The sequence below is a fragment of the Castor canadensis genome, chromosome 3 (assembly GCF_047511655.1).
Source record: "Castor canadensis chromosome 3, mCasCan1.hap1v2, whole genome shotgun sequence".
NCBI classification, from domain to species: Eukaryota; Metazoa; Chordata; class Mammalia; order Rodentia; family Castoridae; genus Castor; species Castor canadensis.
This window is the reverse complement of record NC_133388.1, coordinates 18,619,012-18,643,512: the sequence shown is the minus strand read 5'-3', so window position 1 is coordinate 18,643,512 and position 24,501 is coordinate 18,619,012. Positions and strand designations below refer to the sequence as shown.

At 40.1% G+C, this 24,501-nt stretch overlaps 2 protein-coding genes across 15 annotated transcripts in view; one reads left to right on the top strand and one right to left on the bottom strand.

Moving 5' to 3' along the window:
- The window catches only part of Efcab11 (EF-hand calcium binding domain 11), a 147,027-nt gene extending 125,521 nt beyond the window's left edge, over window positions 1-21,506 (bottom strand). The window contains exons 1-4 of one of the 6 annotated variants that reach the window (XM_074067344.1): window positions 21,332-21,506; window positions 20,827-20,922; window positions 17,376-17,421; window positions 5,029-5,244 (exon numbers count right to left, since the gene is read on the bottom strand). In XM_074067344.1, the coding sequence (XP_073923445.1) occupies window positions 5,029-5,244; window positions 17,376-17,421; window positions 20,827-20,922; window positions 21,332-21,406 (433 nt within the window). In that variant the 5' untranslated portion in view covers window positions 21,407-21,506. The remainder of the gene's footprint in view (window positions 1-5,028; window positions 5,245-17,375; window positions 17,422-20,826; window positions 20,923-21,331) is intronic. The other 5 variants (XM_074067345.1, XM_074067343.1, XM_074067346.1 and 2 more) reach the window with 5 other exon arrangements.
- Window positions 21,507-21,623: 117 nt separating this feature from the next.
- The window catches only part of Tdp1 (tyrosyl-DNA phosphodiesterase 1), an 80,555-nt gene continuing 77,677 nt past the window's right edge, over window positions 21,624-24,501 (top strand). For 4 of the 9 annotated variants that reach the window (XM_074067336.1, XM_074067335.1, XM_074067337.1 and 1 more), the window contains exon 1: window positions 22,869-23,108. In XM_074067336.1, coding sequence (XP_073923437.1) covers window positions 22,870-23,108 — 239 coding nt within the window. In that variant the 5' untranslated portion in view covers window position 22,869. The other 5 variants (XM_074067338.1, XM_074067340.1, XM_074067339.1 and 2 more) reach the window with 5 other exon arrangements.

The window sequence follows — 24,501 nt, the reverse complement described above, 5'->3', positions numbered from 1 at the left end:
GTCAGAGAAGTAGTTTCTCAAAAGTCAATACCAATTGCACAGTGCAGATAAAGGTGGAGAGACTATCACATAAACAATAGAGCTGGCACCATCCCCAGCCCTGGCTACACCCCACAACGTGCTCAGCAGCCTCAGGCTCAGCTTCCTGTGACTCTTATAATAAAAGAGCCCAGCGTGATGATATGAGATTGGGGACTGTGCTTACAATGTCTATTAAAATGAATTCTAATGTGATCTTTGTAGTAGGTTTAAGGAGCAGAGCCAAGAATTTAAACATTTTAGTGAACTGAGCCTTAAACATATAAAAAGACCAGTTCATTTTTATAATGCTGTATGTCCATTAAAAAAGTTATCACTGTTTTAAAAATAGCACCAAATCATGTAATAACCACATGTAACCTTTTCTGTTGGGTGACATAACTGATACTGAGCCTTATAACTTTCCTAAAATAGTTCTAATAGCTTAGAAATGATATGTAATTTTCTTAAACTTTCCATGTTCTCCTTATTTGAGGTTAAAGATTTATAAGCTAAAAAAATCAATCTAGATTTATGTTTTCAATGATTCCTTTATAACTTTTTAAGACCTATTATTATGTGCATTGTATTAAACTCTGGACATAGTGAAGGAGAACAGACATGACTCCAGTTCCAAAGGAAATATTAGCTTGGTGAGAGACAGTCATTGTGCAGGCTCAACTGCAGACACAGACACACACACACACACACAGATGCATAACTGTAGCATGTGTGATGAAGGAGGAATGAAAGGTTGTGGAAGAGGGACCTGGAATCTCTTGTAGCATAGACTGGTGAAGGAGCGCCTGGTAGGGAAGAAGATATTTAAGCTAAGATCTAAACCATTTAACAGTAACTGGCTAAGGATGGGAAGAAGAGCAGTCCAGTGAAAGCAGCATGTGCCAAGGCCACAGGGTGAAAAAGTGTGAAAACAAAAAGAGGCCTCATGGCTGGAACACAATGAGCAAGACAGAGAAGCCAGGCTACCTGGGAGCCAAAAAGTTCACAAGACTTCATCTTGACTAATAAAAGCTTGCTGTGGTGGTATAAGCCTGTCATCCCAGTTCCAAGGGAAGCCTAAGTAGGAGGACTGCAGAATAGGCCAGCCTGGGAATAATGCAAGACCCTATGTAAAAAACACCTAAAACAAAAAGGGCTGGGGGCAAGGCTCAAGTGGTGGAGTGCCTGCCAGTTAAGCAGGTTAATGGAGGCCCTCAGTTCAATCCACAGTAACACTGAGCAAGTGATCAAGTGAGCCAGAAAGAGCAAGAGCAAGACCCAGAGTGAGAGAGAGGCAAGGTTTGTATGGGAGGCAGGGCCAGAACTCACAGGCCCTTGTGAAAAAAATTGGGGATTTACTTAATCTGCAACAGGAAGTCAATAAGAGGTTTGAATTGAGAAGTGATATGATTGGGCATTTTTTTTTTTTGGTACTAGGATTTGAACGCAGGGCTTGCTAGGGAGGAACTCTAACATTTGAGCCACTCCGCCAGCCCTTTCTCTGTTGGGATTTTTTGATAAGGTCTCATGAACTGTTTGCCTGGGCTAGCTTCAAACCACAATCCTCCTGATCTCTGCCTCCTGAGTAGCTAGGAATGCAGGAATGAGCCACTGGTGCTTGGTGTAATTTTGATTTTTAAAAGATCTCTCAGGTTATTTCTTGTTAAAAGGATTGGGGGAAGCAAAACTGTAAAATGAGGCTAGTTAGGAGTCTACTGGCAAGAGATGTGATAGCTTGGGTGCTGGTAGGGGGCTGAGAGGAGTGCAGGAGTGAAAGGTGTCCAGGTATGTTTTAGGATAGAAATGACACAACTTGATGAAGATGTGGCAGCATGACCTGTAGACTCTGGATTGAGTCTCAGGTATCAAAAAGATGAGAAAGACTGGGGGAAGAGAAGAATCCGAGTGATCTGGATGTGTTAAGTGTTTGATGCATGTGGGAGAAAATGAAGAGAAGAACTTTCAGGAAGGTGGCTGGCTTTCCACTAGGCAGCAAGGCCTGTCTCCCAGCACCTAGTAGAGCACCTGGCAGGTACTCAATAAATGCAGCCTTCCCTTACTATGTATGGGGGACTCCAGGATTCCCCCGGGGGACGCCAAAAGTCAAGGACACCCAATAGCCTTGTATGAAGCGGTGCAGTACATGTATAACCTACACGTATCCTCCCACGTACTTCAAATCACATTTGTGTGACGTACAATACCCAATACAAGTGCTACGCAAATACTTGTTATACTGTAGTATTTAGGGAATAATGACAGAAAAGTCTGCACATGCTCAATATAGATATTTTTTCCCAAATATCTTCCATTTGCACTTGGTTGAGGCCCAGCACCCGTGAATACAGAGGGCTGATTGTATTGTATTGAATTAGCACATGTAGCATTTTTTCCTGTGGTTGCTAAGGGTGGAGACTGATGCAACTCCATTCCCATCTAATCACCTGTGACTAGAGTACACATTTTAAAATGCTAGCTGAGGTTAAAATTGAAGTCTAGCCATGCGTGTTCCCCTAAGATCATATCCATAACTTCAGTTTCATGAACTCTGAAAGCTAATAAACAGATTCTAGAGTTGATGAAATTCTTGAATAATTTCTTCACTAGAATGGTGCATTCCGAGACCCATCACAGTCTTATGCCAGCATCCCTCTCCAGCCTCCCTAGCAAACTTCCTGGTGCATTCCCCAAACCACAGGTTCTTGGCACCTACTACCTCTGTGTGTGTAAACACACTGTCTGGAGAGCACCTCTCCTTTATTGCTGGTAGTACTGGGGTTTGAACTCAGGGCTTTGTGCTTGCTAGGTAGGCACTTTATACCACTTGAGCCACACACTCCAGTTTTTTTTTTGGGGGGGTTGGCACTGGGGTTTGAATGCCCTCCTTTATTTCTGTTAGTGAATTTTTACCTCTCCTTCCAGATGCAACTCAAGTGTTATCTCCACTTTTAAGGTGTCCCTGACTTCTCTCTGCTGAGTCCCCTTGCTGTGACCAACAGCCCAGTGTTCATAGTGCAATCACAGAATCAATCAGGACCTATGGCAGGCATCTGGCCACATGTCTAGCCTAGATACGCTAAGGAAAAACAGTGTGCATTGTTCAAGTTTTCCTCTCTGGTATTTAGTATGATGCCTAGCGTGCAGTGGACATTTGTTACATGTTTGCTGAGGAAGTAACAGGCAATGAACAAGTAAGAAGGAACAGAAAGATGTTCATTTTCGTTTTCAGCAAAAAAGTACTAAAATGTGTGTTTTAAATAATCTTATAGCTTAAAGAGTAATCTTGAAAAGTAATACCAAAAAGGTCACTTTTTAAATTGTCATTTTAGAAGCGCTTATATTTTAATTTGTCAATTAATTTTGCAGTACTAGGGTTTGAACTTGGGGTTTGATCTTGCTTGGCAGGTGCTCTACCACTTGATCCATTCCTCCAGTTCTTTTTCCTTTCATTATTTTTGAAATAGGGTCTCATGTTTATGCCCAGGCCACCTGGACTGTGATCCTCCTCTTTATGCTTCCTGCCTAGCTAGGATGACAGGTGCATGCTGTAACGCCAAGCATTTATTGGTTGAGATGGGGGTTTCACAAGCATTTGCCTAGGATAGCCTTTGACCACAATCCTCCTGATCTTTGCCTCCCAAGTAGCTAGGATTATAGGTGTGAGCCACCACACTTAGCTAGAAACTCCTATTTCTTAATACATAATAACCTAGAACAAAATAAACAAAACTCAGAGAGAAAGAAAATGCATGCATAATATTTACTCATTACTTATCACTGCATCTGACTTAAGAGAAATGAAGGGAGGTGAGCACAGTTCTATGAGTCAGTGTGTGATTCACAAGAAAAAAAGCTTATGAGTGGTGCTATCTTTTAAAAAGCAGAAGGGAAACTACTTCAGAAGAGGAAGGGAACCAGTGGAGGGTGGGTGCGAGAGAGTAGTAGAGGAGATGAATATGATAAAAGTATATAATATACATCTGTGAACACACCATGATGAAACCTGTAATTTTGTACAATATATGCTAATAAAAATAAAAAATTACATATTCAGGTGACACATCTGTATTTGGAGCTATAAAGTATTTAGGTCTTTATTTCACACTCTTGAAGGATAAAAAGCAAATGATCTTTAGTTTTTACTAGGTGAAAATGTATGTAGATTTAAATTGTACGTTTATTACCAGTTAAAAAGAGAAACAATCTAATAACACAAATAACTCCGTATGTGTAATCAAGTTCTCACACACCATTTCCCCCTGAGTCATATACCTTTTATTTTAGAGTCAGTACTTTAGCGGTCAAAGGCATTGATTAAGTATTAAACTGTGGAAACACATCCTCTCTAGAATGCCCTCATGTTGTCTTGCAGGGTGATACACATAGAAGTGTAAGCCCCACTTTTTTTTTATATATATATTAATTTTGTTCTATTATTTATATAGGCATACAATGATTGGGTCATTTCTCCCCCTTCCCTCCCCCCGCCCCGAACCCTCCTTTCCCCCCCACTCCCTCCCTCTCCCCCCTTACCCCCTCCCTACCAGGCAGAAACTATTTTGCCCTTATCTCTAATTTTGTTGAAGAGAGAGTATAAGCAGTAATAGGAAGGACCAAGGGGTTTTGCTAGTTGAGATAAGGATAGCTACACAGGGAGTTGACTTGCATTGCTTTCCTGCGCATGTGTGTTACCTTCTAAGTCAATTCTTCTCGAACCTAACCTTTTCTCTAGTTCCTGGTCCCCTTCTCCTACTGGCCTCAGTTGCTTGACAGTATCTGCTTTAGTTTCTCTGTGTTGAGGGTAACAAATGCTATCTAGCTTTTTGGGTGTCTTACCTATCCTCATACCTCCCTTGTGTGCTCTCGCTTTACCATGTGATCAAAGTCCAATCCCCTTGTTGTGTTTGCCCTTGATCTAATGTCTGCATATGAGGGAGAACATAGGATTTTTGGTCTTTTGGGCCAGGCTAACCTCACTCAGAATTATGTTCTCCAGTTTCATCCATTTACCTGCGAATGATAACATTTCATTCTTCTTCATGGCTGCATAAAATTCCATTGTGTATAGATTCCACATTTTCTTAATCCATTCGTCAGTAGTGGGGCATCTTGGCTGTTTCCATAACTTGGCTATTGTGAATAGTGCTGCAATAAATATGGGTGTGCAGGTGCCTCTGGAGTAACCTGTGTCACAGTCTTTTGGGTATATCACCAAGAGTGGTATTGCTGGATCAAATGGTAGATCAATGTTTAGATTTTTAAGAAGCCTCCAAATTTTTTTCCAGAGTTGTTGTACTAGTTTACATTCCCACCAGCAGCATAAAAGGGTTCCTTTTTCCCCCACATCCTCGCCAACACCTGTTGTTAGTGGTGTTTGTTGCTAATGATGGCTATTCTAACAAGGGTGAGGTGGAATCTTAGTGTGGTTCTAATTTGCATTTCCTTTATTGTTAGGGATGGCGAGCATTTTTTCATGTGTGTTTTGGCCATTTGAATTTCTTCTTTTGAGAAAGTTCTGTTGAGTTCACGTGCCCATTTCTTTAATGGTTCATTAGTTTTGGGAGAATTTAGTTTTTTGAGTTCCCTATATATTCTGGTTATCAGTCCTTTGTCTGATGTGTAGATGGAAAATATTTTCTCCCACTCTGTAGGTGGTCTCTTCAGTTTAGAGACCATTTCTTTTGTTGAGCAGAAGTTTTTTAGTTTTATGAACTCCCATTTATTCCATTGAGAAAGTCTTTGCCTATACCTATTAGTTCCAAAGTATTTCCTATTCTTTCCTGTACCAACTTTAGAGTTTGGAGTCTGATATTAAGATCCTTGATCCATTTTGAGTTAATACTGGTATAGGGTGATAAACATGTATCTAGTTTCAGTTTTTTGCAGACTGCTAACCAGTTTTCCCAGCAGTTTTTTAGCGCCTTTGTCAAAGACAAGTTGGCTATAGTTGTGTGCGTTCATATCTGGGTCCTCTATTCTGTTCCACTGGTCTTCATGTCTGTTTTTATGCCAGTACCATGCTGTTTTTATTGCTATTGGCAAGCCCCTTTTCTAAAAAGATAGAGAAGTTTTCACTTAGCACAGCTCTCCTGTTATAATAATATGATCACTTTCCAAAACTAATAATTCACTACTCCCAGAGCTTTGTAATATAAACACATTGGCGTAAGTTTTTATACATCTTGCTGCTTTTTAAAGGCCTAAAAATGGAATTCTTACTACTAGCTCCACCTGCTGTCACAACATTCAAACCTGAAATTACCACTTCACAGACTTTAAATAATTCTATTGACATCAGATTTCATACACAATGAGAAATGCATTATCTGTGTCCTCCCTGCAGTGCAAAAATATGTTCAGAAAATTGTTATTTCAAATGCAATGTTGAATTCTCTATGTACTGTGTTCCACTAATAAGTTACCTAAACACACTTTACTGGAGGTACAAATTAGGATCACAATGACGTCAGGAACCATACAGATCAATATGGCACACAGATAATTTCTCAATATGTCTACAAAAAGTGTTTAGAAATTGCCTGTGTATTTAAGACTCCATCTGTGGTTTTCAGTTTGGTTTTTTCCAGTTAGGAAAGGTCCTTCTTTATAAAACACAATAGTCCAAGGCACAGAGGAGACAAAGGCAGAGCTATTTGGTTTAAAGGGAGATGTACTCCCCACACTTCCCTATTTAGCAGCATCCCTCAAAGTGTCACCACAGGACCCAGGACTGAAGATCACAGCTTACAGACCATTAGGACTGTGACAAATACCTGAGATAAACAACTTAAAAGAGAAAAATATGTCTTTTGGCTCCCAGTTGCAGAGATTTCAATTCATAGTTACTTGGTCCTGTTGCCTTAGGCCTGTGGCAGCATGGTACATCATGGCTGGAGCATGTGGTGGAAGAAACTGCTCACACCATGGTAGCAGAGAAGTGAAAAAGGAGGAGGAAGAGACTGGGGTCCCGAAAGCCCTTTCAAGGGCACACCCCAAATAACCTAGCTCCTTCCACAGGGCCCCACCTTCTAAAGGTTCCACCACCTCCTAGTAACACCACAGGCTGGGGACCAAGCCTCAACACATGGCCTTTGGAGGACATTTACGATCCAAAGTATGACAATAACTGATACTCTTTACAAATCCTTCCTGACTCTGCAAGGCTGTGCATTTGCCATGCAATTGGAAAATATCTCCTCTGATTTTATAAACTGTTCTTGGGGAAATGGACTCTTTTCAGTTTCTATAATGAAAAAATGTATTTATTTTTACTTTCCAAACTACTTAATACGTGTGATATAGATATGCCACATAGAAAGGCAGGCTAGACATGTTATTTTTTTTTCTACTTTTTTTTTTTTTTTTTGCTTTTAAGCTGTCTCCTAGGACAGTAATCATCTTTCACCACAGGGGTGGATATATTCAAAAAGTCCAATGAAACAATATAAACTTCTTCCTTGAAAGTTCCATTATGTGTATTTTTTTGTGGTTCACAGTTCTAAGCTGCAGGGTCAGTGCACACAGAGAAATCCTCTTGAACGTGAAGTAGTCTAGTGTCTGGCTATCACAGTGAGCTCAAATTAGAAACTGCAATAAACCTGGGGAGAGCGAAGGAGAAAACAATAAAAACGCCTGGTTATTTGGACTGTAGGCCCAGTCCTAGACTTAGTAGAAGAGGGAGGGTTTGTGTTCACTGTGCCATATATTAATTTGCCCCCGGACTGAAAACGCCTCAAACTAAAGGCTTTAAAGGATCAAGTGGCTTTTTAAAAAGTATAATACACACCTTCTCCAGTTTGTGAAATAAAATTCAGATGATGACTTTTAGAGGCCATGATGGGGGAAGGAAAGGACATAATGTGATTGCATAAAATGACTGTGGGGACAGAAGGCAAAAGCGACATCAACAGTGATGGGTTGTCACTGTGAGATGGATAAGTAAATTCAGAGGACTAATATTTTCTTCCAGCTGCCTACAGAAGAGTAGGGGAATAAAGAGAAAAGACTCTACTTTAATGGAAGAAATCAAGTTTTACTATATCATTGGGAGGGAAATGAGTAAAAGCTGGTTGCAGCAGAATAGAGAAATCTGAACCAATAAAACCTCATTTCTATCACACATGGATGGGAATCATTACCTTTTTTATTACATACCTCTCCTGCTCATGAAGCTTGCAAGGTTCTTCAGTGTTAATGGCACAAAGCCCTAATATTCTGGGATTTAAATCCTCATGCCTCCTTCTTGGCAAACTGGTCCCTAACCTTCCCAATGCTCAGCTCCCATGAGATTAGTGTACCAGGCTAAGCACAATTCATTTAGAGTCATGTGGGATTCTCTTTACTGTGCAGGGGCACTACTGCTCCAAGAGGGAATTCTGTTTATGGGAAGATGCCTTATTAACCACATGAGAGCTGACAGATTTGCGTATGCAAACCTGAGCAGGGAGGACAGTGTGTGTGGAGGATCATAAGGGGAGGGACAGAGAGCTGGGAGGAAAGACTGAAGTCACCAAGGGTGGACACCATGGGGGAAAAGGGTCTAGAGAGAAACCCCATGGCCAGCTGTGGATTGTGAACATAAATGCCACAGGAAAGCCTCCACAACATCTAGCACTTGTGTGGGCACGGAGTGTGTGGCGCTGTCTGAATCCATGCTTAGTTCTGCCTGGCAGAGAGAAAGAGAGAGAGAGAGAGAGAGAGAGAGAGAGAGAGAGAGAGAGAGAGAGAGAGAGAGAGGGGGGGGGGGGGGGGGGGGGCTCACAGGAGCTACAGGAGTGCAGCCAGCATCTCTCTGCACTCACGCACCATGTTCTCTTCTTGGCTTTGTCCTTTTCCCAGATCCTGCCATCTTTAATGACTGGCTCTAGGTCCCTAGCTATCCAGGAAGGCAGTACCACCCTTCTCTGACCTCGTAAGAGGTTTTCTTGCCTAGAGTGTTCATATAAAATACCTAGCCATAAAAGAAGTAACAATACTTCTTTCACTTTCCCATCACATGACATGTTATTAAAAAATCATTCTGAGGTCAGTGTGTCTGTGTCTTCTAATTCCTCCTGTCCCATGAAATACATCCACAATTCACTAAATGGACAATTAAATAAACAAATTTACTGGTAACTATTTCTGGGCGAGACCACAAATTGGTCCTATGATTATAAATTTAACATACGGTAATCTATCAAGGCCCAGTGACTTGCACATATAATGCCAGCTAGTGGATACGGGATTATAGTTCGAGGCCAGCCTGGGCAAAAATGTTGTGAGATTCTATTAAAAAAAAAAAGTATGGTGTGGTGGTTCATGCCTGTAATCCCAGTTACTCAGAAGGCTTAGGTAGGAGGATCATATGATTAGTGACCAGGTAGGCAAAAATGTCAGACCCTATGTGAAAAATAATTAAAGATAAAGAGCTGCAGCCAGGTGCCAGTGGCTCACGCCTGTAATCCTAGCTTCTTGGGAGGCTGAGATTGGGAGGATCTTGATTCAAGGCCAGCCCGAGCAAATAGTTTGTGAGATCCCATCTCCAAAATAACCAGAGCAAAATGTACTGGAGGCATGGCTCAAGTGGTACAGCACCTGCTTTGTAAAAACAAAGTCCTGAGTTCAAATCTCAGTCCAGCCAAAGAAAAGGAAAGAAAAAAGAGCTGGGGGTATGGCTTAAGTGGTAGGGCACTAGCAAGAGGCCCTGAATTCAAACCCTACTATCTCCAAAAATATTATAATAACCTTAATTTGTATGTAGTTTTGTGATTATAGAGAAGAACTAAGAGACTAATTGAAATCAGAAAGCCTTCACTTCTGCTATACCTTGGCCTTGGCCCTAAAGGTAGGAACACACAAACAAAAAACTAAGACACACACAACTATCGGACTCAAAAGACTAGAAAATGGAAACTCAAAGTTAGGAAATAATATATTCAATAGTCATCCAACACATCAGATGAGGTAGTAGCAGATAAAAGCGTACAAGCCAACTGACCATTAACCTAATCATCCACAAATTATTTTTCAATTGAACTTACACTGGATAGCATGACTGAGTCAGACAGCCCATAATTATCATGATGATGAATCAATCTCTTTGATTTTTCCATCATTCAAAGTTGAAGGTTAAAAGTAAGTTCCTGGAAAGTATTTTCTTTTGTAAGTATGAAAGTTAAATGTTATTTTAAAAGGGCAATAATATAAGAAAACAGAAAACAATCAATGTAAGCTGCCAGTAGAGCAAAAGCCTGGGATGCTTTGTCCTGGTTTTCCCATAGGCATAAGTGTGGAACTGGGCTAATGTCTGGGAGACAGTGTGAACACTCAGTGGGACCAGGCTTACTTAGTTCTCATCTGCAGTGTTAAAGATTTCTGGGAAATCTTAGCTGTTGTTATTCAAACAAAGTGCCCTTCAACTTATTCCACCATGGAGCCAGACTACCTGAGATCTGTGTACTTGAATCACATGGTATTTTTCTTTTCTTTTCCCATTAGTATTAGTTGTACAAAGGGGTTTCATTGTGATGTTTCCATACATGTACCTAATGTACTTTCATTATTCACCCTGTTACTCTTTATTATCCCTTTTTGTTGTTGTTCATTTTTTTGAGACAGGATCTCACTGTGTAGACCAGACTGGCTTCAAAGTCATGGTCCTTCTAATTCAGCCTCCCAAGTGCTGGGATTACAGGCATGCGTCACCATGCTACGCTCAGAACATGGTCCCTGACCTACAAGAATTGTTCTGACATGTTTTGGTATTAAACACGAGTTTACACTGAACAAAGTTTAAGGAACAGCCTTACGGAACTATTATATGTACTGAACCACCTGCGGACCCTGACACCCACTCATCAATATGTCTCCTCTGTGAGATCATGGAAGGACTATCACAGGCCAGGGAGGATGGCCTGTAAAAGCCTGCAGAAAGAGCTTTTATTGTATGGATGATGACCACTGTATTTACTTGTGTTTCTCTACTTGCTCTGGATGCTAGGTAATCCAGAATCAAATCTGCAGTCAGCTACTAAAACCTAGATAGAATCTAGTGATTTGCCATATATGTATTGACCCCACCGCCTGACTTCAACTTGCTAAGTTCCTTAGGGGAACGAACACTGGCCTCCATTCTGTCACAATTACAAATATGATCTACAGCAATATTAAAAATCAAGGGAAAGGTTTATCAACTGATTATGAGAGCAAGGTCAGAGGTCAGATCACTTTGGTTTACTGCTTCCTAGCTAGCTGTGCCACCCTGGGTAAAATATTTAATCTCTCCAAGCTTTTAACTTATCAAATAGGGATCATTAGATGAGATCACAGAGTTGCATTAAACATCCATGGCATCCCTGCATGTGATATTTAGGAAATGACAGCTGTTATTATTATCTACAATATTAACAACTGAGCTACACGTGAAAGTAGTTTACAAACAAGGAGTTGTATAAATGCCAGGTATAAATTCTTTTATTACCCTTCTGCATCATTTTATTCTTCCTCTCTAGAACCAAGTTTCCTTATTTTAAAAAGGAGACAGATAGCTTTTTCAAGTCTTTTCTAGTTGCAAGTTTCTTTCATTCTATATAATTAGAGAAATTATAAATAAGAATCATAATAAACACTTATAGAAGAGGTAGCATTCTTGCATACTGAAATCAATCTCACAGTGATCTGCTGCCTCCTTAAACAAGTGCCTTGATCTGTTTTTCTCCCACCTAATACCTTGACTTATTCCTGGTTGCCCTAAACAGTTTCCGCTAATACTCACTTGCTCGTTAGGTGGTGGGCAATAAAAACATTGGAAGCACATTTCTGCTACTGATTTTGGCAGCTCTCAAATTCTCGTGTTTGCTTTCCTTCCAGACACTTTTTCACTCTTCCTAATTTTCAAAAGGAACCTCTATGGAAAGAACCCACCTTTTAAAAAGACTAGAAGCTCTTGAGAAGCAGGACCTGGACATCCAGGTACTGTCCCAAAGCAAAAGTGAAGTGGGTATATCTTCTGGACTCTGCTCTCACCTAAGAACAGCTGAGTCAGGGGCATCTCAGGACTTAAGTCTAGACCTCACCAAGGAATCTGCACAGCCAAGGGATCTGCACAGGCACCTGGCATGATCTTGTCTTGAAATAAGAAGAGCTGTGGGAAGCAGAAGGAGAATTCCCAAGTTACAGCTACCTAGGAGAATTTTGGAAAGTTTAGCCTGTACATAAATGCACTTCCTCCAAGAGATATACCATGTAAATGTGACTTGCGGCATTAATAGGGAAGATTAGGGGTAATGGTCTGAAATTGGTTCAGATTGAACAGTTCTAATTTTGAGAATCATGTTAGCAGTAGAGCTCAATGGTGATCTCTTGCTGGATGGCTATTTCATTGTTTCACTTGGATGTTTGTGATCTTGAGCCTCCCCACTCAAGTAAACATAAATTGAAGTTACTTGAAGAGTTAGTGCCTGCCTGTCCTTTAAATCCTAAAGAAAGTGAAGCTTTAAGAAAATTAATTTGGTATCAATATCAAGACTGGAAGAAGGAAGAAAAAGACTGGAAGCTTGAACATGAAATCAGGTCCTTTCACAGACATTTTGGAATAAGGTGCAAATCACCTGCATTTGATCTCATTCCTCCAAACCAATCCTTCCTCTGATAATTCCCTGAATTTCTCATATGACTAATTTACTTTCAACTTTTTGAAATATATTTTTAAATTAACTATTAAGAATATATGCTGTGAAAGGAAGCATCCTAATGATTTGATTGAGAAATGGATGTGAGAGTCATCCTTTGATATTAAATGCATAGAACAGGTCCCCAAACAGATGATCAAAGTTAGAAAGCCCCGAGTCATAGGGAAGACTTTTTAGTATTGAGAAATTCCAGGTGAAGAAATCCTTTGGCCATAATGAGTTTGAGAAAAATGTTCCATAATAAGGCAGAATTTGTTATATACAAGAGAATCAGGCATGGGAGACACCATGTGAATGTACTGAATGTAGAGTGCCCTTGTCTGCGTGTTGGAACTCATCTCAAAACAAAGGTTCATGACTACAGCACATAGGAGTGATATTTCTGCACAAAGGCAAAACTGAAGCAATACAGAACTCATAAAGGAGAGGTGGTTTTATAAATTTCTTGAACATAAGTTATGTTCAGCTACAAGTCAAGCCTCTCTCGAACATCAGGGAATAAAAACCACAGGGGAAGAAATTATCCATGCCATACCTGGATACCCATTTACCACAAACCACCCTTACTTTATGTCAGAGCACTCACACAAGAGAAGCTTTTAGAATGGAATGAAGGTAGAAAACCTGCCAGAATTGACCCTTTGATATGCACTCCAGTCCTTATACAGGAGTGAAACCCTACAAACCCAATACATGTGAGAAAACCTTTTCATGAAGTCATGTCTTCTAAATATGGGAAGCTACTTATGAAGAGGAGACCCATAAATGTACTGAATGTGAGGAAAGTTCCACTGAAGTCAATCTTTACACCAGAGAACTCATTATACAGACAAAGACTATAGGAAATCTCCCTTCCAGAACTCTCTATGCATCAGAGAACTAAGGAAGGAAAAATGAACCTTCAGCATTAACTCCTTCAGAGTTAAGGAAAGAAAATCTTTCAGTGTAAAGTCAAATCCTTAGTTCAAAATCAGAGTACATAAGAAAATGTATGTGAATAATGAATGTTAAGGTGCCTTCTTGCAACAGCTATACTTGACATTATCAGAAAAGTTATGTAACAGAGGAATACCACACAAATATAACAAATGGGGAAAGATCTCTGTCCAAACAGAACACCTCACTGATTGTCAGAGGACTCTGAAAACCGAGAAACCTTATAAGCACAGACAATTCAGGAAATACTTTGGCCAAAAGACAAAACTTTTTATAGAAACGCTAAAAAAAACTGTAGGAAAGGTTTCACCAAGACATTGTAACTAATTGGACATCAAAGAAATAATATTTTAATATTTTGGAAGTGTGAAAATTTCAATGGGTAATTAAAAGCCTGGGAAACTTGATTAGGGATTATGCAAAAAAAAAAAAAAACCCTGTTCTTCTAGTAATACTGTTATTCTGAAAGTCACATTTCATGTGGGATATCTAACCTTGTATATGAAAAAATAACAGATTTTCAATCTAAATACCACTTACATATTTTGCCATCTGATATACATGAAATAATGTTTAATAATATTATTCTTAAATAATATTTAATAAATAATAATAATTAAGAAGATTAGGAATGTCATACCACGTTTTCTGCAATATAAAAGTAATTTGGAAGGGCTAGGAATGTAGACCAATGGAACAGCACATGCTTAGCAAGAGTTTGATCCTCAACACTGAGATCAATCAATCAATCAATCAATCAATAAAAATGGATTTGGCTTTTCCAGAGATAGGTACTAGTGGGAGGGCATAAGGAAAAGGTGAATGAGGGTGAATATGATGGATGTATTTTATATCCAAATATGAAAATAAAAGAATGAAACCTATTGAAATTATTCTAAGAAGGGAGGGAGGATGGAGGAGGTAAATCTAAGATATGTTATAAGCACATATGTAAATATCACAAGGTATTCCCCTGTACAACTAATATATAATAATAATAATAATAAAATTATGCTGGGGGAAATTTCAAGCATCCTGCAATAGAGAAAATAATATTAAAAACTCCACATATCCTTAAAAAATGGATTTGGCTTAGTAAGTGAAATGTCCATTCAGTAAAGAAGACAAGGTTGATGTTAAGTTTTTAATAATCTATCAGGAATGCAGTCTGTGAAACTAGTATTTACATACAATTTGCCAAAATAAGATCCACAATTTTTGAAAAACAAGTCTAAGTAGGGCTGAGAGCATGGCTCAAGTGGAAGACTGCTTGCCTAGTATGGGCAATCTCCTGGGTTCAAGCCCCAGAATCACAAACACAAAAAAGTCTATACAGCTGAAAGAAACCATAATTTCTATAACTACTCTACACTACAAAAAAAAAGTGTTGTGTATAGAAAATATTTTTATATTTTTCAATATTTTTGAAAGTAAAATTTCACAATATGCAAAAATAAAGAGAAAAATATAACAAATACCCAAAGAAATACCATTCAGATTTAATAAATGCTTAGAAAGGAGGGGGCAGATAATAAGAATCCAAGGTTTTAGAAGAGTTTATAGAATTACTATTATTCTTCCTTTAACATTTGGTAGGATTCTCCAGTAAAGCCAAAAGGGCCTAGTTTCCTTTGCAGAAGTGTTTTTACTAAAAATTCGTTTCTTTAATTACCTATTTCTTCTTGAGTAAGCTTTTTATCTTTCAAGGAAGCTGCCATTTCATCTAAGTTGTTACATTGCTGACATAAGCTTGTTCATAATGAACCCTCATTATCCTTTAAGCAATTGTGGAATCCGCAGTAATATTCTTGACCCTGGTAATTTGTGTTTTCTTTTTTCTCCCTATTTTTTTTCTCAGTTTTACTGATTTACAAAAAAACAAAACAAAACAAAAAAAACCCCAGCTCTTATTTTCTTCACTGACTTTCTTCTTTCAATCTCATTGATTTTCACTGTAATCTCTGTCATTTTCTTCCTTCTACTTATTTTTGGGCCTCATCTAAGCTCTTTTCTCGCACACACCTGCTGTGAATCTGAGGGCCTCACACAGTAAGCATACAGTCCATCACTTAGTTATGTCTCCAGTCCAGCCCTCCTTTCTGTAGTTAACTAAAGACAGAAGATGAGATCACCAAGTTGAGACCTACCTTCTTTTCTAACATAGGAATTTCATGCTCCTGCTATTTTCCATGCATATCACAAAATTTTAAATGTCTTTTCATTTAAGTCTAAATATTTTCTAATTTTTTCCTTTTGATTTTTCTTTGACTGAGTTATGTAAAATGTACTAGTTTCCAAATATCTGAGACTTTTCCAGACATACTTTGCTATTGATTCCTAGTACAATTCCATCACAAAGAGCACACTTTGAGATGTGCTAACAGATAATGCCCCAGATTATGATCTTATTAGACATACTGTGTGAACTTGAAAAGAACGTGTGCTCTGTTGTTGAATGGAATGCTCTATAGGTGACAAATAGGTCAAGATGGTTGATAGCATTGTCCAAGTCTCCTATAGCTTTATTGATGTTATGTCTACTTGCTTTATTTTTGCTAGGAATGTTGGAATCTCCCCGTCATTGTATATTTGTCAGTTTTCCTTTTCAGTTTTATCGGGTTTTTTTTTGTTTGTTTGTTTCACATATTCCGAATTTTCATCATTGGGGTATAAATGTGATGTTGAATTGACTTTTTTCACTTTGAAATGATTCTCCTTATCCCTGGTAACATTCCTTCTTCTGAAGTCTCCTTCATGTGATATTAATATACCCACATTAGCTTTCTTTTTGTTAGCATTAATACAATATATTTTTTTATCCTTTTAACTTCTTTATGCCTTTGTTTTTAAAGTGGGCTCTTGTAAACAACAGAGTAAGGTCTTCCTTTTTTAACCAATCTGACAATATCTGCCTTTTAACTGGGCAGTTGAGAACATTTTGTTCCATCATTTTCATGTAATGAGAAATTAATATGATTGAGTTTAATCTTTCACATTGAAACTCCTCTTGCTAAAGTCACAAACACCTCCAGCTTGACAACTCCAGTGGACACTCCTCAGTTCTTATGCTCTCTGACTTTTTAATAGCACTTGGTAATGCTGACCACACTCTTTTTATCAGAGTACCCACTTCTCTTGGCTTTTGATCAGACACTTGTTTTTCCCTGTGTTCCTCAGTGAGTCCTTCATCTCCTTTGCCTTTTCTTTACCCTCTACCTCACTCCTATTATAGTTCCTATGGTTCTCAGTCCACTCTGCTCCCTAGGTGGTCTCATCCAGTCCATGATCTAAAAACCATCCTCAGGCTGATGACCTGAGAGCTTTTCTGAGTTCCATGTTAACACAGTCGTATTACTATGACATAATAGATTCAAACTTCTGAAACTGAAAACATACACAAAATTAGATTCTTTGCCTTCCCCATCCTCAATCTCCCCAGTCTTTCCATTTGAGTAACAGCCACTTTCATTCATCCAGCTGCTCCAGTAAGAAAACCCAGAATCATCCCCTAGATGCTAAAGATATGAGTGTCATTTTTGTCTTTAGGCTTTTCAATTGTTTAAAATTTCCTACTATAAACTTAATTAACCAAAATTAAAAAGAATCAAAACCTTTCTTTTGCATGAGAAATAAAAAGATGTACTTAAACATAATGCATACTCTCGATGTTCTTAATTACGATGTTCTTAGTTTTGAGACTGCCTAAATAATGGCAATATTAATACAAATTAATATTAGCTTTCATTTTACCAGAAGTGTTGGGATTTATTGAAGACATCACAGAATCCGCTTCTATCTGGAAAAGAGGAAAAGGATAGGATATGTAATTTTATCAAATGTTTTCACACACAAGTATTTAATTCCTGGGGTAAGAGAAGGAATGTATTTTATGAGAAAACAATTTTATTGAACCCAGCAGACATGTAATGTCTCTCAACAGCTAGATCAGTCACTTTACTTTTCCATCAACATCTGTAAGATACCAGACACTAATCAGCTAGGAATTCTAATGGCTCCCAAACTTTATTCAATCCACCAATACAGTTTACACACATAAAATCAATTTGGCTGTCCTGTATAGATCATAAACTAAAAGGTAACCTTTCTGCTTCAGACAAAACAATCGTTACAATGGACTCTATGGCTTTATTTTTATTTTTTCTGATTCTAAAAGTAACACATGATTGATGTAGAAAAATGAAAAATGCAAATGAAGAAGAAAACCCCAGCCATCCAATGAAAACCACTGTTAACATTTTGATCTAGTCCAGTTTTTTCCCCTCTATGCAATTTAAAACACTTGCAAATATACAGCATGTAAAGTTTGGGGACCTGCTTTCACTAAATATTAACATAGAAGAATTTTCCCCCTCATTACAAGGGCTTTTTAAACATTACAGAATCAGAGCTTTGACAGCATCTGACACACTTTCTCCACCATCAGTCTTAAATTCTTCACCATCATGGATTTTCTGTGCTTTCCTGGTCACTCTTGTCCCTCCTTAACAGTCCCTACTCCATCTTCTTCATAGAGTCCCTTGCCTTCTTGGCTTCCCTCATGTTCTCTACTGCTCTTTCACTCTGCAAAACCTTCCTGGGAATGCCATCTACTCTTGCATTTTGAGCAGTCCCCTATAAACAGAGGAATCCCAAATGTATCTCCAGCCAGCACCTCCCCACCCAATTTCAGTTGCTATTTCTAAGAGATGGTAAAATCTGAGAGCTTTTGCCACCAAAATCTCAGTACCCAGCATAGTATCTGATAAACAAATGCATCTGGAATGCCCCAAACTCAATGTGCACTGCTGTCCCTGAACCGGCTCCACCTGAATTTTCTCTTGCTGGGTGGCATAATTCCACCAGTCTCAGTGATTGGGCCACTCTTTTACCACCACCATATCCACTCAATCACCAGGGCATAGCTTATCCTGCTGCCCACAAAGTGTTCCTAAAGACTTCATATCACAGTACTCTTGCTTCTTTAGTCTAAATGACACCAGACTCCCTCTAGAGTTAGGCCCTCCCATTTTGGTCCCTTCTCTTTCCAGCCTTAAACCTCTTCTTAACTTTCTTATCACAAGAGTTTTACAAGTCTGTCTAAACTGCAAACTGTTCCAAAGTAGGGTCTGTGTTTCAATCACTTTTACATCCCTAGCAACTAGCAAATAAACATTCCTTTTATTAAACAGGGGCACTTCATAAATTTCATTGTGTAAACAACTGCATGAGTATATAAATGATTTATTACAAAATGCTTTTTTTTGCAGTACTGGGGTTTGAACTCAGAGCCTCATACTTGTTAGGCTTGCTAGACAGGCACTTTACCACTTGAGCCACTCCATCAGCCCTGTAAGGTGCTTTTTATTATTTTGTGGTGCTGGATCAAACCAGAGGTCTCCTGCATACTCTAAGTGCTCTATCCTAGAGCTAAAGCCTCAGCCCTGTATAAGTGCATTTTTTTTTTGAAATCACGCTATAGTATTATGGTATGGCTGCTAAAATAACTTTTCACAATAACACTTTCAAACATTAATTTTCAATGGTAGAAAAATTTAAATATACTATCTAATTTACTGACTTGCAGTATGTCATTTTTTTCAAAAGTGATGTTCAAAAATTAAACTCTCTCAGTATAAAACCCAGTATAAAATTTTAAATCTATTAAATTTCATGGAAGGTATACACTAGTGTCACCTATTTTCATAAAAGTTCATTGTACAAATGACAACAATTACACAGGAGATTCACCGTTAGCACTTTACTATTTAGTGATCTGTAATCAATTAAATATTTTGTCTGAAAAATAAAATCTAAAACCTCAATCCAATATGGAAATTTAAAATCTGTTAAAATTCATGGAGAATTTTACAGTGTGTTATTACATCACTGTACCTGTCATTAAATTCCTCACATATTCTTAAAAGGAAATAAAGGGTAATGAAGGCAAAACAAGACACAATATCTTTGCAGGTGAACCCAGGTTAAATACAACGATTGAAAGGCTGAGTCTTTTCAGGTGCTCTGCTTTGGAACTCCAGGTGAGATGACTGTGGGTTTAAGGAGGGAAAGCATTCCTGGCAGAGCTCTGCTGCCTTTGCATGATTGCAGTTACTTTCTTGAGTTTGGACAACACCTTGACTCTGATTAGCTCCAGTTCAGCACCTTAACAAGAAGGGGTCCATCTCTAGAATGCATGTAACAGACAGGCAGAGGTGAGCAAGGATAGGGGTCTGTAGGAAATGACATACTGAAGTAGATTTGTTAAGCCTCAATGTTCATTATTGGTGAATTGGTGCAACCTTTTCTGGAAAGCAACATCCAACAAAATTTCAAATGTGCATATCCTGGTACTTAGCAGTTATACTTTAGGAATTTTTTGTTTGAGACAAGGTCTTGGCATGTAGCCCAGGCTGCCCATGAACAAGCAATCCTCCTGTCTCAACTTCAGTGCTGAGATTATACTTCTAGGAATTTATTCAAAGATATAGTCACAAGAACACAAATCTAATTGTGTATGCATTTAGATATGAAAGGATGCTCATTGCATCAGTTTGTAGGAATTTAAAACACTGAAAACCCTAAATAACAACAAAAAAAACCTTGACACTAGCTAAAGAGAACACTATGCAAGTTTTTCTTTTTTTAAAAATATGTGGTAAGGGTGTGTGCTTTTCGGTTGATGTATTGTTAAGTGGAAAAAGTGTGTTCAAATACAGTAGCACAGTATTCACCTAATGTTTTCAATATACCAAATATGCATATACATTTATCATGGATGAGAAATTTTGGAACAATACACAGGAAACTGGTAGATAATGGTAATGAGAAATAGGATTGTCTAGTAGAAAGGGAAGGGATTAAACAAAGCAAAAAGAATTTAAAGGGAGGACTGTGTGTGTCACCTCCTAGGTGACTCCTCCCTGGTACCAAATCCCCTTCCCAGTCTTCCTTCTTGACATTTCTCTGCCATATCATAATTGTTAGCATCTGGCACGGCAAAGCAGACTTCTAATTATCCCTGGGATCCTTAACAGAAGAGAAAATTCAGCACTGGAAACACCTCGGAAATAGCTTGTAAATAAATCAGCGATTTGCCCTTATAAACATCCTAAGCTAGCTGTAGGGCAATTTTCTTAGGATCCAGTCATACTGCATTATCTACCCCATTCCCAAAAACTTAAAAAAGAAACAAAAGCTCTACCTTAGAGGGCTTGTACCCAAACAGCATTACAACAGCAACTTTAAAGTCCTCTCTGCTTAGATAGCCTTTGTTACCGTCATCACATGTTTTAAATACCTAAAGAATATTAAATATCTTCAGTTAGTCGGACAGAAACCAGAAACTGTTCTCTTATATTACTACTAGTTTACATCGAATATAGACCTCGAAAATCTCTCAGTTCAGAAGGTGGGGCTCGAAAAATGGAGTTTCGTTCTCCTAATTTTAATTCTCGAGAAATCTTAATGCTGGACTAAAATTTACCCAAAGATGAAATTTATCTACGTTGGGAGGTGGGGAGGAAAAAGAACTTGCAAGTAGCTAAAACTCCGGACGGGAGCCAGGAGTCTACATCTACAGGCTTGGCCTTAACCGTGACCCTTTTTAGGACCGTCCAGGTGTCTACTTAATCCCACTGAGTGAGACCCTAGCGTGGTCAAAGAGGAGCCTCGGGTCAAGTTGAAGTCCAAAACTTCCCGACACCTACTTCCACCCATTTCTTGTTTTCCGACGGGCTGGCTTCCCAGGACCGCGGCCGGGCTCCAGCCTGGGAGGAAAACATCGCCACCAGGATAAACGGACTCGAAGGAGAGTCCCGTACTTCTCCTGCCAGAGCCAAGCACACTGCCTGCCGTAGCCACGCCCACAGAGGCCACGCCCACCGCGGCCCAGGAAGCCGAACTTCGCCGCGCAACTCCAATGTCTCCTCCCATTGGGCGGTCTGCGAGCCACAAGCGTTGATCCGGCAGTGCCATTGGCCAAAGACTTTGTTCAGCGACGTTTCCTTGGACCAGCCGGGAGCGAGAAGGTTCCCAGGCCCGCCCCACCTGTTCCCTTAACTCCTGGCGCGCGACTGGGAATGCAGTGCAATTAGGTGCTTTTCCAGCGTGTCTGGGTATGTGATCTCTTTCATTCTTTTGGCCCACCTTGCAATAAATTCCTTTTTATTATTTTGGCCCATGACTATTTTAGACATTATAGAAACACAAAGGTTGTGAACAAAGCAGGAAGAGACCCAAACAAGTCGAGCCAAGTCTGGGATTCACTTTGGAGTTGGCAGGCAATGGGATGGAGTTTTCAGGACAGTACCAACCAAGTCTGTTTTGTCCTCCGGATAACCTTCGCCGTTTGGCTAACACAGAGTAGACTTTGAATTGTCCAAGGAAAATAGTCGTTGGGACGTTTATTTGTTCAACCTTCTGGAAATGACTGGTTTGAAGGAGACTGAAGGAATGAATAGTGTACACAGTTATCGAGCCCAAATTCCCTAGCAAACATCCTTATAAAAGGCGAGGAATATGTTTTCCAGAGGGGCTTATATCACACCCCTCTGTTTTTCTGGAAAATCAGTAAGATTAAGAAGAACACACACCTATTTCAAAGGAGAAACAGGAATTCGAGGGTCCGAGTCATGCGAACTCATTTAATTTCCGGTTTTACGCAGATTTAAAATCTGCGCCCCAGCCGAGGCCCTTTCACACAGGTCTTAGTCCGCAGCTCCTTAAGCTTGCCTTTCAGTGGGCTGGAGGAATGGCTCAAGCAGTAGAGTGCCTGCTTAGCAAGCGTGAGGTCCTAAGTTCAAACCCCAGTACCAAAATAATAATAATAAAATAATGATATTATCTTTCAAAATCACACCCCTGTCTCAGCCCTGGGAGCCTGAGGCTGTCTATGGGCACCCCTATAAAGGGGTTATTAGCTTTGCCAATTAACTGAGAGAAGCTAGGAAACAACTTCCTATTTCTCCCTCTTTTAGAAGTCACCAGTAGGTGAGCCGAGAGCGAGGAGCCAGTTCTCCCAACGGTGACCTTTGGCGGATGCACCTGGCTGTCCCCCACCCTCACTCACCATTCTCCCTCTCCCTCGTCCCTCACCCGCACTATCCGGCGGTCTTTAAGACCCAGGGGCGGACTCCCGGTAAGGCGGAGGGGCGCGCGCGGACGGCGGGTTTGAACTGCGCGCACGCGCAGGGCGGCGCAGGGGCGTGGCCGGGTGGTGGATGACTCGCGTGCCAGGTACGTGTCTATGCTGGCTTCCTGCGCTGCTGGTGATGGTGGCTCGCGGGCCGTGGGGGTCTGGCGGCTCTGTGGATGGTCAGGGGACTGGAGACAGACCGCGATGGAAGCGGCATGGCCGGGGTGCAGGGGCAGAGTCCTCTCCGCCTCTGGCCTCGCTTTCCTGCAGTCACAGCGCCTCTTAGGGGGTGCGCTGCAGAGCGCCGGCGGGAGGGCCACCTGCTCCGTGTCGCTTTCAGCGTTTAGTAGGTGGGTGTCACAGTGGTTAAGTGTTCGCTATGTCCCTGGCATTCAGGTCCGAGGTATAGAGTTGTAGTGAGGACGAAGTAAGTCTGTACCCGCTAAAGCGCTTCGGATTGTGCTTGGCCCGAAGGGAGAGCACAGAAAAGTTAGCTCACACTGCTTACTTAGCGTACCTCGAATCGGCGCTCTTCGCCCGATGCGCACCTACTGCAGCATCACGACCCCCAACCCCTGCAGTAGCCTCCGCACCCAGAATTTTGTCTACCGGCAGTTGTAGCGAACATAACCTTTGAAAAGTAAATCAAGCCAAGGTAACTCCCCTCATTAAAACCCTCAGTGGGGCCCCTGTGTTCTTAGAATAAAATCCAGTGACTCTAATCTGCCTGACCCCCTCCCACCCTTCATCCTGGACCACTTAGACCTATCTATCTGCTCTTGCAGTTATTAGCGACCTCGTTCCCACCTGGACCTTACGACTTAGGTTCCTTCTAACCTGGAATGCTCTTCACCTCATCTCTTAGCCTGCTGATTCCTTTTCACCCTCTAGGTCTCACCTGTTACTTCAGAGATTATTCAAAACTAAGGTAATCCCTATAAAAATGTAATGAGTGTCTGTAATTATCTTGACTTTTTAACATTTCTATGTGTTAATCTGTCTCTTCCATCCTGATATTAAGCTCCACTAGGGCAGAAACATCATATTAAGTCCTTATTTGCAGCTCTTAGTTCATATTAGCTGCTCAGTGTGTGTTAAATGCATGGACTCTGGAGGTAAGCATGGTACCCATTTTATAGATGAGGAAGCTGAGGTTCAGCAGTTAAGCTGCTCAAGTGCACAGTGACCATCTAGTAATGACTGACTGGGCTTGAGATTTGGGCCCATGTTTGCTCTCTACGTGGCACAGAATTTGAACTGAGGATCCTGGTGCCCCGACCCACCTGATGGTCTTCAAACTCTGAGAAGCAGCAGTTGAAGGTGTGGAGGAAATGTCCACTGGGCCTACTAAAAGGGGGAGAGGATGTGCTTGCAGCTCTAAATGAAGTGCTCCTTTGCATCCATAGTATTTTTTTTTTTCAAAGTTCTTAAGCAAAGCTCTGACAACATTCTGAGTCCTCATTTGGTGGGAAAATTTCAATACATTTTAACCTTATTAATGCCAAATTTTTCACCAGCCTTCTCCCCAGTTTTTGCCTTATTCTCTTAACATACATGCTATTATTTACTACTTTTATTTGAATCCACTTTTTACATAAACACTATTCTGTTTTTGTTGTTGTTTCTGTTTTTGTGGTACTGGGGGTTGAATCCTGCCAGGCTTGCCTGGGCCAGCCTGGACTGCGATCCTTCTGTTTAGGCTTCCAGAGGAGCTGGGCTGACAGGTGCGTGCCATCACATCCA